The following is a 19,076-nucleotide window of genomic DNA, read 5'->3' on the forward strand; positions in this document are numbered from 1 at the left end:
TGGTTCATGCAAGATTCTAATAGCGGAGAGAATTAAAATGTGAAATGTATGAAACACTGAGAAACTGTGACGCATTTTGGAGACACACAAATGTGTTGCGGACATTGTAAATTGTAGCAATGAGTTAAGTGAAAAGACAACGTGACAGACAAGCACTTACATCAGCGTTACGTTAAGATTAGTGTTGGAACATGACCTAAACAAGATATCTTCTTTAACTGCACACTGTACCTTCCAACTTCAGGGTGGCAGTGCTTGTCACTTGGCCCACGGAGTTACTTGCTACAAAGGTGTAGGTGCCTTCATCCTCTGGATAAGCTTCAGCAATCTCCAGCTGGTAAGTGTCTTCAAACTGAGTCATTCTAAAGAAACGTGATGGCTTGATCTCTCTGTCTTTGCTATACCAAGAGACTTTCAGATCTGCTCAAGCAACAAAAAGAAGAAAAAGTATGTAAATAATGATATTAACCAGTAAGTAAATACCATTTTTATATTTACGTCTGTTGGAAATCTTTAATCTCAAGTCTGTATTTGCGTTTGAATATGCCTTATATTAACTTTGGTAATATAGGATCAGTGGAAAGTTACATATGTATTAAGTTTTGATTTTACTCATCCTACATCATAGGATGCTTAGTAAAAATCATTTTTTCCTCTTTTTAAAGTATAAATTTTAAAATATTTTGCTACTGCTAGAAGTAGAGTAAACCACATTTTAAAAAATGGATTCCCTTTTAAAACCTGACTGAATCTTTCAAAATCACTAGGCTGAGCTGAGCAGTTTGAAGAAAATAAAATGGAATGCCTTTTTGCTAAGAATAGTTTCTTGCCTCTTTTTATTGAAATGTCATAAGTTGCACAGCACATATTTCTTTAGAAAGATCTTGTTTTTGTACCTTTGTAATAGTCCTAAATAAGATTTTGTATTACTTGTATAGATTCTTGTAGCCTTGGGAAAGAAAAGGAATGAAATATAAACCGTAAGCTTGACTCTTCATTTTGTGTTGTATTACATCATGAGTCAAGTATTTTCATGCAAATAATGTGATTACTGTTATCAGATGAAAGAGGAAGTGTTTTCAATAGCCAGCTGCAGTGTGTACCATTAAGCAATATATTTTCAGTAGTGTATTACCTAAGGTAACATAAAAGGTTTGTACAACACAAGTGAGCAGTACATAAATCCATTTTGAGACAGTATTTAATAAAGGGGATCTAGATGAAATAGATTTGTCTTTTTAAAAAGGGAAGCAAAAAAAAAAACAAGACCCTGGAGTTTGATGTTAAGTGATGGAAAAGCAATTTATGTATTGGTATAAATATATATCTATGTGGGCTAACAATGTATTATGGATTTTTACCTGTATCACTCTATTTTTAAAGTTTGAGTTTCATTTATCTTTAAATAATTATAAATCCTTCGGGATTGAAATGGGATCTTATTCTGCATTTTGCAATGTGAATAATTTATTACTTGACATACTCAAGACCATTTTTGAAGTAAAGAAATATAATATTTTTTTAATTAACTTGGAAAGAATTACTTAAATTGTAGGATGGTTGTCTTTTTATCTAAAAGTAGAAAAGTTACTTAAGTAAAATTCTTAAAGAGACTTCAAGAGATGAGTAAACACTTAGAAATCCTTTCTATGCTAGGAAAAAAATGCAATAGCAGCTTACAGTTTGCAAAAATGCTTAGAAATATTAGGATGTAGATTTTGGTCTGTTTCTTCAATTAATTGATATGATACTGTGTGACACTGAAACCTTTGTCATATTCATTTAACAGGATAATGTTTTTCAGTCATGATGTTCTGTTTAGAAACTCCATGTTTGCACTGACACAGTTTTGCAACTTCTGTTGGCATTTGAGACTCCCAGGTTTCTGTAGACATATTTTTTGGTGTGTCAGATATACTAAACACTTGTGTTAGAAATGCTTACTGTTTAAGACAATTTAAAATTTCCGTGCTTGCTGCCATCTTTGACACATGACTTAATTGCTAGTTGTCAGTGGGTAACATTTTACAGTGTGCATCCAACAAATAACTGTACCTCAAGGGAAAGACTGATTTAAGTCTGTATGCTACAGCATGTTTTCCAAGTTCAAAATGAGAAATTCTAAGAGGTGAAAAGATGTACATTATTTCATCAAATTAAACCTACCTGTCCCTGTAACTCTGCACTGAAAACGAGCAGACTGTCCCTCGGATGTAACAGCATCACGAAGTGGTACTATGACAGCAGGTGGATACACTGGTACCTCTAGCTCAGGAGAAACAACTTCTGGGACTAAACAATAAGAAAAGTAAGTAATTTTTAAAGGCAAAGGTTAGGTGCAACTAAATGTTGACAATAAAATTTCACAGACATTGTGAACATAGCAAACTCACTTTCCACTGAAAGTGAAGCTGAAGTTGTGGCAACTCCATAGTCATTTTTGGCTTCACATGTGTACACAGCTGAATCTTCAGGGAAAGTTTCAATCAGCAACAGCGTATATTCTTGAGCATCATGAAGAAATTTGCACTTGAAACCTGGAGAAAGCTGTTGATCATCTTTGTACCAGGAAACTTTGGGCTGGGGTTTCCCTGCTATCACTGCACAGAAGCGGGCAGGTTTACCCGACTCCACGGTGGTTGGCTGTAGCTCCTGGATAATCCGAGGCGGCTCCGGAGCTGAATTTTGGAAGGTGGGGGGGAGGGGAGGGGGAACACAGGGGGGAAAGAGAGAGAGGAAGGGGAGGAGAGGAGAGAGAGAGAGAGAGAGAGAGAGAGAGAGAGAGAGAGAGAGAGAGAGAGAGAAGAGGGGTAGAAGAGGGAGAGAAATCTCATTACTGGTATTCATCATGGGTTCTAAAGCATTAGCAAATAAATTTTCAATTTTAATCTTTTTGTTCCCAATCTTGCTTGCTTAAGAAAAAGTGCCCTTTTCCTTGATAGGAAGGGAATGATCTAGAAGCAACTGCCTTAAAAGAAGTAGTTATGGTGACATATGTTTTGTCTCGGCAAAATGCCTCCAAAAATTGTTACGCTGGTCCTCCTGTGTATTTATCCATATGAAAAAAATTAGTTTTATTTAAACTTGATATTTTCCTGGTCTAAAATAATACAGAGTAAAAAAGGACTGTTACAGCATTTTCTTCAGCTATTTCATTAGAGCAAGAAATATCTATGTGTATGAGGCTTTTGGCAGTGTTCCCTTTGCATTTATTTTTTAATTTCAAGGTAAGATTTTGAGAAAAGTTATATAAATATCAGAAAAATACAGGGTAATAAATGAAGTCAAAGTGTTAGTTTTGGGTATACATACCATTCACATAGAGAACAACAGAACTCCTATTCCGTCCTGCAACAAAAGTGTATTCTCCAGCATCAGAGTAAGTAGTTTCAGAGATGCTCATTCGATGAATTCTCCTTTCCACCACATAGCTATATCTTTCCTCATAATGGAAGTTGATCTCAATGCCATCCTTGTACCACTGTGGTTCAATGTCATCTTCATTAACTTCAAATTCAATTTCAGCTCTTTGTCTCTCAATGACCTACGAGCAAGTATTAGAAACATTACAAATAGCATTTGTTTTTCCAGGTTTTCTCAAACTCCAGTAAAACTTCCCAGAGGAAGGCTCTGGCCTTACAAATACTTTTTTTTTTTCCTGGGAGGTTTTTCAGGTTAGATGTTGTCACTGATTGAATTAGAATAATAAAGTTATAAAATATTTATTCTTCATTGTATGCTGTACCTGAATATCTTTACGGATGCTTCTGATTCGAACGTCACGACCTTCCACTATCAAATTGGCACTGGATGTGTTTCCACCTGCTACTACAGTGTACTGACCAGCATCAGACATTTTCGTGGAAGGAATGATAAGACGATGGACATATTTCTCCCGCTGAATTTTCATCCTAAGGAAACCAGAAAATAAAGTGAATACATTATTTTCTGGGGGAAAACACATTTAGAAAGTCAAGATGGTGTAGAAGGAATAATTTACCTCTCACCAATCTGAAGTTCTTGTCCATCCTTCATCCACTGGACCTGAACATCAGGTTCTGAAATTTCACATTCAAAAATGGCTCTCTTCTTCTCCACAACCTTAATATCTTTAATATGCTTCCTAAATTCAATGTGACGAGCTGGAGGAAAGTGGAACAGAATGAGTGCCATTCTTTTATTTAACTCATTATAAGTCACTAAACATAGAAATCAAGAGACCAAATACCTTCCACATATAAAGTGGCTGATGAAGCTGCTTTTCCAGCAACAAAAGTGTATTCTGCAGCATCACCAAAATGCACATTCCTTATGGAGAGTGAGTGTGTGAGCTTCTTTGTTCGTATCTGGCATTTGTCAGTAGATTTTATTTCCACCCCATTCTTCAGCCATTTATATGAGATACCTTCATAGTTAACAGTAACTTCAAATGTGATTGTATCTTTCTCTTCAGCATTGATGTCTTCAAGCATGGAGGTAATTAGGATGGCTAAGAGAAAAAAGAAATGGGCATGGTTTAGGGTTTTTGCTTTTAACACACTTCAGCTGGTCCAGAGATGCTTAAAATCTTTGAGACAGGTTCTGATTTTTGGTGATATTTGAAGGAAAGCTTCAAGTTTCTGTGTCCAGAATGAATACTATAATTAAACTTCTCCAAACCTTCTGAATGATATAAGAATCTAAAATTCGTCTCCTGTGGAGATTTGACACTTAGGCACATTGCTCTAAACAGAGGGATCAATAGCCTGACTTTCAAGTTTGCAGCTTCTGGTCTCTTTCTAAAAATGTAGCTTAGGCTACTTAAGGTTATTTTAAAATCTCTCTGCAATATTCCTGGTTTTGTCTGAATTGCACCTGCGTTACAATAAACTCTAGTATTGTTAACTGTAAAATATTCTGTTAATTTCATATTCACATACGTTTTACGGTCAGAGTTGCACTGACTCTGTCATTTCCACAGACAAACGTATATTCTGCAGAATCTTCACTGCTTGTGTTCATGATGTTCAGCTGATGGAGTTTCCCCTGGACCACTATTTTGAACTTTTCACTCATTTCAATCTCCACACCATTTTTCAACCAGACAGCAGGTACGTTGAAATGAGAAACTTCACATTGAAAAGAGGCAGTTTTGGTCTCAGGGATCTCAATACTTTTCATGGTCTTTGTGATGTGTATGGCTGCGGGTAAAAAATAAAAATAAAAAAGAAAGAAAAAGATTTTTTAAAAGGTCTGTATGTGTGCAGGAGTTAAAAAATAGAAAAAAGTCTACAAAGTGTGAGATCTGTTTTATGTGAGTTGGTATAGCAACTCATATAGTTTCTTACCAACTTGCAATACTTACTTTCCACAAATAGTTTTGCTTTACACTCAAGTTGTCCAACAAAAGCTGTATATTCTCCAGCATCAGCAGGAGATATATTATGCAGCATCAGCTTGTGGACTTTCCTTTGTGATATCATCTTGTATTTATCACTTTGTTTCAGCTCAACATTTTTGTGGAACCAGCGAACTGGTACAGTATCATGGGATACACTCAGTTCAAAGGAAACAACAGCATTTTCCAAAGCAGTCACATCCTTTGGCTTCTTGATAATCTTGACAGCTTAAGGAAGAAAGTTAGCAAGATTCAGAAATCTGCTTCATTTGAATCTCAAACCTCACATTAAAGCAAACACTCAAAATAGACTGACTTACTTTCAACGTGAAGTCTGGCATTTGCTCCTATCTTTCCAAGCTTAAAGCTATAAACAGACTCATCAGTGACAACACAGTGCTTGATTTTCAGTGTGTGAATTGTTCCTTTCACTGAAATTTCATATTTGTCATTTGATTCAAGTTCAACACCATTTTTAATCCACAGAGCTCCTTTCACATCAGGGTGAGTAAGTTCTACGCTGAACACTGCCTCCTGTGTTTCTGTCACAGTCAAGTTCTTAAGAGTCTTCTTTATCTTAACAGCTGGAAAAAATATTTTAAAGAAATTAACAATGATCTTAAAAAAAAAAAAACAGAACTACGATTCTTCATTTTAAAATCTATTACCTTTGTATTGATTTATATAATTTCTACCAAAGTGATGTGCTTGGAACACAAAAAGAAACCTCTAATTGTAGTATCCATGAGAACCAATTTTTCTTTATCTGATATATTTAATAAACAGCTAGAAAATAGTGACATTCTATCAGCCAGACAGTATCTTAAATAAAATATGCTTTTTTTAAAAAAAATAGCATGCTAAATTCCAGAAGAGCAAGCTCCAAAATACTAAGTTTTGCTACCTCAGATAGAGTATCGTAATGTAACATTGTTTTCAAAATGTGAAGCAAAATATGCTTGTATCTTAGGGTATGATCCAGACATAGTGAGTGATGCTGAACTGAGCCTTAAAGACATGAGTTATTTATTTGTATTTAAATTAAAAAAAAAAAAAAAAAAAAAACTCAGACAAACTGACCTTCGACATGCAGTTTAGCAGACGTCTTTGAGCTTGCTATTTCATAGCTATATTCACCCATATCATCCATCTTTGTGGCAGGGATATTAAGTCTCCTCTTAACACCATCAGTTTCAGTACGATACTGATCTGTCCTGGGTAATGGTTTACCATTTTTTAGCCACTGGCCCTCTGATTCAGGATTTGCCACCTCACATTCAAAAACAGCTCTCTGGGACTCAGCTACAGTCAGGTCACTGAGAGGCTTTGAAATGGCACCTCCTGTTGGAAAGCAAAAGTACATCGTTTTTCTTGTTTGTTTTGTTTTGTTTTGTTTTTTTGCTGTCATGCATCTGTTCAATTTCCCCCATATAAAAATGCAATCATATGAAAATCAGGTACTAGACAGAATTCTTTGCCCCGATTTTCTACATGCCCATAGTCATTCTGAGCTCTGTGAAAAATCAAGAATAGAATGTGATGTGACCATCACAAAAATACGTTTTTCTATCCTAGTTACTTTTATTTACTATTTTTATTATCAGCAGAGGCACACCAAATATTTAAGAAAAAAATAATCCTTCTTACAATAATTATATTAAAAGCATGCTAAAACATTCCCTTCCAAGACTGTGATTTAGTAAAACACAGTAAGGAAGTAAAACACTTCCTTCACTGCTCTGTTGAATTCAGTTTGCAGAGATCACAAAAGATAAATGGAAGAACGATGAGAACATTAAGAGAAATTAAAGTCTAAGAAAATACAGAAACAGCACACAGATATTACACTTACAAACAACAGTATTTTGAGCATTATTTCTAATGCACAGTGAAATAAAAATCTTGGACTTTAAGCCTACTAACCTGCCACTATCAATTTTCCAGATGTTTTCTTCCCTCCAGCATAAAATACATATTCTCCTTCATCATCTTTCATCATTTTCACCACTGTCAATTTATATATTTTGCCATGTGCTTCAATTTTATATTTAGGACCAGCCTTGATCTCTTGCCCTTTGAAATGCCAAATTACATCAATCCCTGAATGGGAGAGCTCAACCTCAAAAGATACATTCTGTGTTTCAGTGCAGGTGATGTCATGAAGACCTCTGATAATCTCAATTTCTATAAAAAATAAAAATAATACATAACACATGCATTAGTTTCTTCCATTACTTCGTATTGAAAAATTATTTCAAAATAAATTTGCCTCAAACAAAACTTACCTTCAACTGTGACGTTGCAACTTGTTTCGACTTTGCCAACCATTAACTTGTAATGTCCTTCATCTGATGCATGGGTTCTGGCAATCACTAGCCTCTGTTTAGTGCCTTTACACACAGCTTGTACACGTTCATCAGGCTTTATCTGATGATCATTTAGGTACCATTTGGAGGAAGTTACATCTGGTGCTGAAACTTTGCATTCAAGGATAGCCTTTGTTCCTTCAACTACATGAACATCTTTCAGAGGAACTATTATTTCCACACCTGCAAAGTTACAAAAATTATCGTGAAAAAGCTATACCTTTAAAAAGCAATCATAACGAACCCAAAAGCAAACATGATTTCAAATTCATGGTAATGACTTACTGTACACAGTAACTTGTCCAGTGGTTGATAGTTCAAGACCAGGAATGCTGAAAGAGTAAGTTCCACTGTCTTCTTTTGTTGCATCTTCTATCAACAACATGTGTGACTGTTTATCCAACACAATATGAATACGATCACTTGACTGAATTTCATGACCATCTTTCATCCAGACACCTTCCACATTTTCTAGAGAGACCTTAACTTCAAGTTGTACAATATCTCCCTCACAGACTTTTTGATCAGTAAGTCCTTGAAGAATAGTCATGGGACGAGCTATGGAATGAAATGAAATGAATTAATCCTTGTAATAGAATACTGAATACTAAGGCAGTCTGGTATATAACAACTCATACTAAAGAACATTTATTGTATACAGATGATATAAATATTAGATATGCTTACGCTTTATCTTTAGTTTGCAGTGAGTCCTCTTCCCATCAACAACAAAGCTATACTCTCCTTGATCATCTTTATTAACATCTTTAATAGTGAGGATTCGGCGACCACGACGGGATGCAAGCACATATTTATGATTGGAACTGAGTTCAACATCACCATGATACCATTTCCCCTCAATGTCTTCTGGGGAAACCTCACACTCAAGTTCTCCTGTGAAGGATTCTGGGACTTCAATGTCCTCAAGTTCTTTAATGAACATAACCACAGCACCTACAAGTAAAAATAATTATGTTCACGAATGAGTTTGATTAGATACCCATGATGAAAAAATTTCTTTTTAAATTGAACATATATACATACATGTGCACACATTGTGACCATTTTTCATAAATGTATCTCAAAGCTTTCATACTGGATTCAAAAAATACAAAAGGGGTTTAAACATTTCCTAGTGCATTTGTCTGAACTGTTTTATTTCTTCTTGAAGTAGATTTCACTTTAAAAGTACTAAGTTCTATATATAAGTACTATAGTTCTAGGCTGTGTGCTTCTTACCTTCAACAATAAGCTTTGCAGTAGTTTTTACTGATTCATCTTCTACCAGAGCACAGCTGTAGTCATCAGCATCAGACATTTCTAGTGCTAGTACAGAAAGAAAATGAGCCTTTCTGTCTGAGTGCATCCTGTATTTTTCTCCAGAATGAATCTCAATTCCATTCTTAAACCATTTAACTTTGACGAAGGGTTCTGATGTCTCACATTCAAATGTTGCCATGGAGTCCCTCTCTTTAGCAACAACATCTTGTAAGTTCTGGATGAAGCTAATTAGCTGCTTGGCTGCAAAAACAATATGTAATGAATCAATAGGGCATTTGTCATATAGGCTTAACTAGAGTAATTGCTATAATAGGCAGCAGGATAAAAGTAAGAGATTTAAAATTACCTTGCACTAACAGGAAAGCATGGCTGGAAGTTTCACCAGCTATATTGACTGCTTTCACCATGATGCTGGCTGAATCATCAGAAGTCACATCTCTGATGACCAGTTCACAAACGTTATCTTCAGGCCAGTACCAGTATATACGATCAGTCCTTTCAATCTGCACACCATTTCTGAACCACTGGCACTCAGGGTCTGGTTTCCCTACCACTCTCACACGGAAGTGGGCATCTGTGCCTTGGGCTACAGTCTGGCTTTGAATTCGTTCAAATATCTTTGGAGCTTCCATACTTGGACTAAGTTCAACCTTCTCTGGTTTGAACGTTGGAATGGTGATTTTGCCTTCAGGAGGAAGGGCTTTCTTTTCTTCCTCTGGGATCTCTTTGGTCCAGTGAAGAAGTTCTTCTTTTGTCTTTTTTAGCATCTCCTCATATGATTCATCCTTCTTGCGAGACTTAAGTTCCACAGCAGTGATGGCTTCATAATAGCCCTCTTCTGTCCTTCGCTTGAACTTACTGCGCAGCTCTTCAGATTCCTCTGACAGTTTCTCATGTGTGATTCTTTCAGCTCTTTTAAGTTTCACTACCTCTTTGGTTGTTGCCTCAGCAGGCTTGTCTATCTTCTGTACCTCAAAGAGAAGTTTTCCAGGCTCTGTCACTACAGGTTCATGCCTGGGTTCAGGAGCCCGACGAAGAACTGATCTGAAGTCTTCTCTCTGCTGGATCTCAAGTTTCACCTTATGTTCAATAAAGCCTTCTGGATTCTCTGCAGTGACTTTCACCTCACCTGTGTCATATGATTTGCAGTCCACAATATCCAGGTAGTGGATTCCATCATAACGGAGTCTAAACCTTTTGCTCTTACGAATGAGCTGACTGTTAAGGTACCAGTTGACCTTGGGAAGAGGATAACCAGTGACACGGCAGCGGAATCGTGCTGTTTCACCCTCCAAGACTCTTGCAGGCTCAGGAACCAAAACAAGTTCTGGCTTTTGTTTCTCCTTTTGATCCATAGCAACTGCAGGAAGAGCACCTTCATGTGCCATTCTTTCTAACTCTTCAATTCGCTGCATTCCTCTTCTGCCTTCTGGCAATTGAGATTCTTCCACAAGACTTTTCTCATCCTTCACAATCAGGGTAGCAGATGTATGGTCTGTACCATATTTGTTAGTTGCCCTGCAAGTGATCACACCACTATCTCTGGAATAGGCTACTCCATAGTCCAGGCTACAGTACCCAAACTCATTAATCATCCGGAGTCTGTTAGCTGCTTCCAATGGTTTGCCATCATGCAACCATTCCACCACCATAGTTGGGTCACCAATTGGTGTAAGTCTGCACTCAAAATGTGCTGGTCCAAATTGCTTCAGCCTTAACGATGTGAGCTTCTTCTTAAAAAATGGTTTCTGTTGCTTTTCTTTGTCATAAAGATCCCCCTCCTCCCACTGCTCTTGACCATAACGCAAATGGAGGGGCTCTAACTCTGGTGCTGCAATCTCCTTGGCTTTGTAAGTCCCTTTTGGAATGATTAATCTTCTTTCTGGTTCTGGTTCAGCATGTTCAACTTCAACATTCACCTTGCACCTAGTAGTGTCCCGCCCAGCTTTGTTGATGGCAGTAGCTGTATACCATGCAGCATCTTGCCTGACGGTGGATTCAATTTTAAGGGCAGCGGCCCCTTTTGTTCCCTCAATCCTGAAATATTAAAACAATTACTTAAAAACTTTCTTCACATCACCAAAATAAAGTCAAAGCTTCCAAAGGAAATTCACTGAAAGGATTATCTGATTATTTACATTTATTCATATTTGAGTGCAATGCATAATAATCAAATAGACAATGATATAAGATGCAGTGTTGAATCCAGTGGCAGTTTTGCTTGCAGAAGACTACAAAACTGGAGACTGAGAAAGGTTCTTTAAGTCTCTGCTGTAAACTGGATTTGCATAATACAAAATATGCTGTTATACAACTCAGATAATATTGAGGGAAACCTAAAAAACATTTTCTGTCTCAGAGCTGTGCTGCAATGCAAAAGTTTTACTAGTTTCCGAAACCACTGGACTAAGCCCTCAGTTTATTCCTTCCGTGGAAGCAAAGATATTTAGTGTACCGTAGGAGGCACTTAGCATCTAACAGAACAGTGATTATTAACTGTTTTTACTATTAAAAACAAAATAATCAAACAAAAAACACGACAACTGCTTACTTTATTCTGGGATATTTGTGTGGTACAATGATGTCACTATTCTTCAACCACACAATGTCAGGATTAGGGTTGCCAGTTGCTTTCACAGACATGTGCAGTCTAGAGCCCTCTTTTACACTAACATTCTTGAGCCTTTCCACAAAGCGTGGTCTGACTAGATCCTCCTTAGCTGAAATAGCAAGGGAAAGTTATTATGAGAGGAAATGATTATAACCATTATTTTTAATAGGAAATATTATCAAGTCTCCTAATAACAGCATGTACAATAGATACCTTCCACAGACAGTGTGACTGTAACAGAAGCTTTGCCTGCCCTATTCTGAGCAATTACAGCCCATTCACCAGAGTCCTCAGGCATAGCAGGAACAATGATCAATGACTGGGTACCATCTTCTTTAATCACTATTTTATGGGTGTAATCATTAACCACTTGTTGACCTGCAGACACAAATGAATAAAAAAAACCATTGTACTCAAAATGTGTCTCAAGATGTTAAATGTTCATTAGATTAATTTTTTAATATTATTCTTTTACATAAATAAGAACTGCATACCATTATGGAACCAATATGTCTCTGGCATAGGTCTGCCAACAACTTTTAAGTCAAATCTTGCTGTCTGCCCCTGTGAACATTTGACTGATGTAGGTTTCAGCACAAAAACTGGCTTATATAGTCTCTCTAGTTGTCCTTCATCAGTTTCATCTAATCTGCGTGCAGGAGAACGAGAAGGAGAGCTGCGGGCAGGAGAACGAGAAGGAGAGCGTGGAGAAATAGATCTGAAAGGAAAAGAGATACGTATGAATATGTCATATAGGAGTGTGCTGACATGGTAAACAAAGTTCAGATTTTGTCTTTAGGATAATATACTTTAAAGAGTTTTATCAATTTATCTATGTGAGAAATTGTGCAGTCACTTTATTTTTGAAGTAATTTTTATGGACAAATAACACGAGCATATGCCACACTAAGATAAATTTATTTCTTTCAGATACTGTAAAGTCACAGACGTAACCTATGTATTTTTGTGCATGTGTGTGCATATGTATATTATAGATGCCCCATCTCTGGAGATGCTCAAGGCCAGGTTGGATGGGGCCCTGGGCAGCTTAATCTATTGGTGGCACCCTGTACAGCTGGGGGATTGTATCTTGATGATCTTTAAGGTCCCTTTCAACCCAAGCCATTCTATGATTCTGTGAATATTGGATGAACATATGCTATTTCAAGGATAGGACTTAAGAGCTGCATGCAGTGCTAGAATTCCAAGTACAGATATTATTTTTCCCAAAACATAAGTAGGTTAAGAAAGATATATGGTTGCTGATGTCGTAAATTTAACACCATAGCAAGATATATATGTGAAAGATGCTACCCTTGAGAGCTGCACAGCCTATTAAGAAAGCAAATCAGAAAAAAGGTTGGCACAGAAATCAATACGAGCAATGAGAACAACATTTAGAACTTCTCTAGAGGCATGAAAGCTCCAATAACCTAAACTGTTTACCCACTGTGTAATGAGTGTCTGAACAGGTTTCATTGCAGAAATTGAAGTCTCACGTAATACATATGACTGTGTACGTACCTGTATCTTCTCATAACTTCTGGTCCTGGCATATAACCTGGAGTTGCTGTGGGTGCAAGGGGCTCAACATACAGCTTTGCTGAGCAAATGGCATTTCCTTTCATGTTACTGGCAAAGACTGTGTAGATTCCTTCATCTTCAGGTAAAACAACAGGCAAACGCAGACTGGCACTACCATCTTGCAGAACTTCCATGTGGTAGCGCTCCCCATGTCTTATGCGCTTACCATCTTTGTACCATGCAATCTGCATGGAAAGAAACAAGAATGCTGAGTGAGCTTTCCAGAAGACAAACACCTGGTAATAGACTGTACATACAACAAACTGCAAACTTCTGTTTTTCAGCTGATGTATTGTTCCAGCCCAGTAGTGGCGCTAACATTTACTTAAATCTAACATTTTTCCTCAAAATAAGAAACGTGTTTTCATAGAAGCATAAAAAATAAGTTTTGGTTTTACAGGGCTAGAAATAAAGTCCATTGTGAGGGAGAGCAAAGTGATTTTTATCTTTTAATTTTTTTAAACTGTGCTCAATACCTATGTGCATGCTAACTCATACTCTGAAGCAAGATCTATTTCACTGGTGGTATTAAGGTGGATTAAGTCTAATCAATCAGTGAAATGACTAACCAATCTAACACTGCTGCATTAAGGGACAAAAGAAAAATCAGTTTGATATCATCAGATTGTGTTTCTAATAGATGTGCTGTTTTCTGTGCAAAATAAAAATTAGATACTGAGATGTTAAGGGAGTCTTCAAGTAGAGAAGTTTTTTTATAAATAGACAAACATCATGCAGGTTTGGAGTACCTTTGGCAGTGGATATCCAGTTGTCTTACAATGGAAAGTAACACCAGTGCCTTCAAAGGTTCTGTAATTCTTTAATCTTAAATCAAATCCTGCTTCAGTTGCTTCAGATTCAGAAATATCAACCATCATCTCCTCTCCATCTTCCTCGAGGAGTTCATCTAAGGTTGTCTTAATAATTCTGAGTTCAATTTCCTTGATAAGTCTTTCTTCAAAAGAAGAAATGTGGAATTCCTACGTAGAAAAGCAGTGGCATTAGTTGAGCTGTGTGTGTCAAATAATGTAAAAAGAAGTGACTTGCACTGGTAAAATTAAAAAAGATTTTAAACAGCTTGTCAGTATACAAAATAAGCAGCAAACATACCTCATCTTCCACAAAAGTTCTGACCACCACTGTATCTTTGGCCATTTTCTTCCTAATTAAGGCTTGCTCTTTTTCATATTCTTTATCAAAGTCACCATATGAAATAGGTGGGGCTACCTCAGCCACTTTAGGTTCCTGGACATATGCAGTCACTTGAGTTTGGTACATCATTTCTTGTTGGGATTTTATGTAGGCCTCATAATCAGCTAGGAATTAAAAACACATTAACTTTGATAAGTGCTTATAGTTTTCACTCTATTGAAATAGAGAACAAGTACAAACTTTTTTTACTGAGTTTTTTTTGTATTTTTTGGTTGGTTGGTTTTTTGTTTTGACCGAAGCGAAGATGGTCTGTCTAGCCAATAAAATGCAAGTAGCAATAAAATCTGAAGACTAATGCCTTCAGATGAGCTTTTAAACAGGTAAAAGTTTTATTTTGCAAGTGTGCTAGTTTTCAAAGTGGAAGCACTTTTAGTGACTGTACTTTCTACCTGACAGCTCTGTCTCCTTCAACCACTTTTGCATTTCGTAAGGACAACTGAAATTAACCTAAGCTAGCTTCTTTTCCTTTAATAGAACAACCTATTATCGTTTTAAACCTTGCCCATATAACCCTGTGAAGGTCTGATGAAAACTTATTATGAATGCATATTTAACATTTCTATAGCTGCACATTCCAACAAAGAGCATATATCCTTCAAGAACCTTATGTCAAATACTCTGCATGCAGAAACTGAGCCACTAGCTAGAGCAGGTATTAGCACACTCTCTTTATGCTTCTTGTACTGATCAAACTAAACTGCTAATAATTCGCAGCACAATTTAAAGTGCTTTTCTCCTTGCAACGTACCTTCTTCTAGTAAGGAGACCGTTGCAGAAGCTTCTCCAAATTTGTTACGAATGACAATAGTGTATTCTCCGGCATCGTCGGCAAAGGTCATGGAAATTTCAAGTTTGCATTCCCCGGTTTCTCGTTTATAACTTACTTTGTATCTATAGAAAACAGAAGTACAAGCAGCCTTTTTTTACGGCTTTACTTTCAATAGTGATTCTCATCAGCTGCACAACTAACATCCATGAGAAAAAGAACATCAACTTTTGCAGGTAATTTTAACTCAGTGAATCTACTGAAAAGCATAAGAAAGTAACAGTACGCTCAGAGAAATGGGATGCAAAGAACAGAACTGAAATATCAGAGATCTACTTGGACAAAACAAAATACTATATGCTGTGTGCATATAGTTTATTCTAATATGATATATTCCATGCTATTTTTTCTCAACTGGAAAGCGTGTTGCTTTCTACAGACATTTTTGCAGACAGAATGCAAACACTACACAGACAGTATTAAACAGATTTAAAATTTCTTCCTGATTTGTTTTCAAAGATTCATAGCATTTCTCATTTTACGATCTTCTGAATACTTGTATTTTAAATCTCAGCAGACCTAGCATCACACAACAAGGTACGATCCTATGATTTTTACATAAATTAATGATGCTATATAAACGAAAGAAATTGGCTTAGTAGCAATAAGGGATCAAAATTATGTTATTATCAATGACACATTCTTTAAAATTATGTTTAATTAGTTTTTGCACATTAAATTACCTGTAGCCAGTCGTAAGAGGAACTCCACCTTTTTTCCAGAGGACATGTGGCTTTGGGTTGCCCCCTACTTGGCACTCAAAAATAATGCTCCCACCTTCAATTAATTTGTGTACTACAGGTTTTCTTATGAAGAAAGGAGGTACGGGTTCTCCCGATACTTCCTCGGCAGAGACATCTTCCATTACAACATCCTTTGTCTCCACATAGCTGGAACAAGATTACAGCGCAGATTGAATCATCAGATGTCAGATGAAGCTGTCATAAATAGAATGCAAGAAACTAATGACCACCATAAGAGTGGGCTGTTTAGGAGCGACTTTACCTTTTCTCTTCTGTAACAACCTTCTCAGAAATGGTTTCTCTAGTCTCAGTTTCTTCTGAAACTGAAAGGCAAATAAGATATAGTGAATTCTGATAATACTTTTGAATAGTGACTAAGCAATGAGTTTAGCAAACAAAGTGAGAGAAGATTAAGTAGCATTTCTCAGAGGACCAGGTACTTGCACTGAGGGAGCTGTCAGTTCATAATGGGCCTTTTTTTTTTTTTTTTTTTAAACATACATTCTTGCATTCCTGCCTCCGTACAGCCTTAGAGTGTAATTCCAGGAATATGTTTGACTTGACAGCTGACAAAATCTCAAAGTTACACTATAAGTAACACGCAGTTAATAAAATGATAACCTCCCTTCAGTGATAGGTATACTTACCCTTCACATGCAAGTGGCAAGATGTGCTGACACTCCCAGCCTTATTGGTAGCAGTGCAGGTAAATCTTCCACTGTCTTCTGCAAAGGCTTCACGAATCACAAGGCGAGCAAGTCCCGCTTTGAAAGTGATCTGGAAGTCCATTGAGCTCTCTATCTTGTAGTCTTCCCTGTACCACGTCACAGTAGGCTGAGGGTGACCAGAGATATGGCACTCCAGAGTGACAGACTCACCTTCAGTCACAGTCTTATTTTTGAGACCCTGTATGACAAAAAAAGGAAAAAGAAAAATCACAGTAATTATATATTTTCACTACTAAACAGATGTTTTAGATTGGATATTAGGAAAAACTTTCTCTTGGAAAGACTGATAAGGCATCAGAACAGGCTGCCCAGGGAGGTGGAGTCACTGTCCCTGGAGGTATTGACAAAGAGAGCAGATGTGACACTTGGGAACGTAGGTTAGTGGGCACGGTGCTGATGGGTTGACACAGTTAGACTAGATGATCTTAGCAGTCTTTTCCGACCTTAATGATTTTATGATTATATTATTTTAATAACTATAATCTCTTGGAAATTTAATGACTATTTCAAAACAGTGTCTTGTTCAATAGCATCCATGAAAAAAGAGGCATTTTCCAAGGGAAGTATTTGAAACTAGATTTGGGATCTCTGAAAATTAAGAAGAACATGTAGCATGATGTTTATGTAAATAAAGGAGAGTAATTTTTCAGTGAAAAATATGAAATGACTTTATGTTAAATGACTGTGAACTCTCATCTTCACAACAGACATGCTTGACAGAGTAGTTTGTATATGGGATGAAGTGTATTATTACATAAAACCAAATTTTCATGGTCAAGATTTCAAAGATAAAAAAATCAGACTACAAAATGCATGAAAACACTGTGTAACTACCTGAATATACATAAAACTTACCCAGACTAAGGTGGGCGGAGTCACAGGAATTTCTGCAGGCACAGGAACTCTGGCAGTTTCTGTCACCTAGATTGTTCAAAAGCATGATTAATAAACATCTCACAGGCAAAGGATGAAAACAGCAGAATTAGGTAAGGAGAAATCTTTTTTTTGCCTTAGATAAATATTAAATCCTTGGTAGAATTTGTGCAAAACAGCAAAGAGATAAAAGTCAGGCAAATGCTTTAGAAGGGAAAAACTGGAAGGAGGAGATAATAATCAACTAGATTTTTGAGGTGAAAGTCAGTTAGAGTGCCTGAAATTTGCTTAATGACGTACCTTTGCTTCACTCTCTTTCCGCAACAGCAGGTGATCCTCCCGCACTGCTTCACCTTTAATGCTTACATCCACCTCTTTTTTTGTCTCAACATCATAATGAGTTTTATAGGTCTCAGCGACCTCTGTGAAGGGAAACTGTGGAGGAGCTGACTCTGGTTTTATCTTGACTTCATGCGGCTTTAGCTGAGGTGGTTTCACAGGCTTGGTAATCTTTTGCGCAGCAGAAGTAGCAGATAACTCCTTTTCCAGAGTAGCCATGGCAGATCCTGCTATTGAAACCTATGGAAAAGAAGATAAAGAGTTACAGCTCTGTAATTCTCCTGTTGTCAGAGAAGGCATAGTATATTTCTCGAGCAGACTGCATATCCATCACCTGCTTCCCAAGTTACTTTGTTGACACCGCAAAGGCTACATATACAAAATTGTCTTCTAGTTTTAGATTGCAATAGCAGAATACTAGAAACACAAAATCCTTTTATTAGTTTTTAATGTAGAACTTTAACAATAAGATCATAAGTGAAACTTCTGAAATGTCCTCTAGGTTTACTCACTTAAGATGTTAACTTTCTATTTTTACAATCTAGTAGATGTTGCAATAAACCATACCACTAATTATTTCAGTAACAGTCATTAAGATACCCAAAGGGTTTTCAAAACGTTCTTGCAGTTGTAATAAGTTTGCATGCATAAACATGGGAAAAATCTATAAATATAAATTTTTAGGTAAGTTTATACAGTTTAATTACACTTGCAAAAAAATCTTCTCACTTTTAAAGTCCAGATAAAGAGAAAAATAGCGCTTGAAGGAGAATATTAAGTGTAAATTTTAATACTATTTGAAAGAGTCAGAAGAATGGAAAGAATAATACTAAAAATGGATAACGTCATATTGCACAGTCCAGTTTTCAAAAGTTAGCTTTATATGAAGCAATCTGCAATGAAGAAAGGAGGCACTGCTATTAATGTGTGAGTGAAGTGATGCAAATAATAACCTTCATGAGTGACACTTCTGCTTTATAAAAAATGTGAATTGTATGAAAAGGGTTTCTGATTACACTGTCTAACAAAGTATTGAGGCTGCCTCCTTAAATAGATTCTAATCTTGCTTAAATGAGTAATAATTACAGGTCACATTTTAGCAGGTCGTGTGTGTTTACAGTGTTACTATTTATTAG

At 36.6% G+C, this 19,076-nt stretch overlaps 1 protein-coding gene across 1 annotated transcript in view; it reads right to left on the bottom strand.

Moving 5' to 3' along the window:
• TTN (titin) overlaps nucleotides 1–19,076 on the bottom strand; it is a gene marked incomplete at its 5' end in the record, with an annotated part of 236,845 nt that overhangs the window by 203,609 nt on the left and 14,160 nt on the right. Inside the window, 29 exons of the mRNA XM_079538876.1 lie at nucleotides 232–420; nucleotides 2,167–2,292; nucleotides 2,394–2,678; nucleotides 3,313–3,544; nucleotides 3,746–3,911; nucleotides 4,001–4,142; nucleotides 4,229–4,489; nucleotides 4,920–5,180; nucleotides 5,345–5,605; nucleotides 5,698–5,961; nucleotides 6,458–6,718; nucleotides 7,301–7,561; nucleotides 7,663–7,926; nucleotides 8,029–8,301; nucleotides 8,431–8,697; nucleotides 8,983–9,264; nucleotides 9,371–11,061; nucleotides 11,576–11,744; nucleotides 11,849–12,013; nucleotides 12,130–12,353; nucleotides 13,142–13,404; nucleotides 13,969–14,199; nucleotides 14,330–14,535; nucleotides 15,180–15,322; nucleotides 15,941–16,147; nucleotides 16,263–16,323; nucleotides 16,648–16,906; nucleotides 17,584–17,649; nucleotides 17,902–18,180. Of these exons, the coding sequence (XP_079395002.1) occupies nucleotides 232–420; nucleotides 2,167–2,292; nucleotides 2,394–2,678; nucleotides 3,313–3,544; nucleotides 3,746–3,911; nucleotides 4,001–4,142; nucleotides 4,229–4,489; nucleotides 4,920–5,180; nucleotides 5,345–5,605; nucleotides 5,698–5,961; nucleotides 6,458–6,718; nucleotides 7,301–7,561; nucleotides 7,663–7,926; nucleotides 8,029–8,301; nucleotides 8,431–8,697; nucleotides 8,983–9,264; nucleotides 9,371–11,061; nucleotides 11,576–11,744; nucleotides 11,849–12,013; nucleotides 12,130–12,353; nucleotides 13,142–13,404; nucleotides 13,969–14,199; nucleotides 14,330–14,535; nucleotides 15,180–15,322; nucleotides 15,941–16,147; nucleotides 16,263–16,323; nucleotides 16,648–16,906; nucleotides 17,584–17,649; nucleotides 17,902–18,180 (7,759 nt within the window). The remainder of the gene's footprint in view (nucleotides 1–231; nucleotides 421–2,166; nucleotides 2,293–2,393; nucleotides 2,679–3,312; nucleotides 3,545–3,745; nucleotides 3,912–4,000; nucleotides 4,143–4,228; nucleotides 4,490–4,919; nucleotides 5,181–5,344; nucleotides 5,606–5,697; nucleotides 5,962–6,457; nucleotides 6,719–7,300; nucleotides 7,562–7,662; nucleotides 7,927–8,028; nucleotides 8,302–8,430; nucleotides 8,698–8,982; nucleotides 9,265–9,370; nucleotides 11,062–11,575; nucleotides 11,745–11,848; nucleotides 12,014–12,129; nucleotides 12,354–13,141; nucleotides 13,405–13,968; nucleotides 14,200–14,329; nucleotides 14,536–15,179; nucleotides 15,323–15,940; nucleotides 16,148–16,262; nucleotides 16,324–16,647; nucleotides 16,907–17,583; nucleotides 17,650–17,901; nucleotides 18,181–19,076) is intronic.

Source organism: Tetrao urogallus (assembly GCF_951394365.1).
Source record: "Tetrao urogallus genome assembly, chromosome: 8".
Lineage (NCBI taxonomy): Eukaryota > Metazoa > Chordata > Aves > Galliformes > Phasianidae > Tetrao > Tetrao urogallus.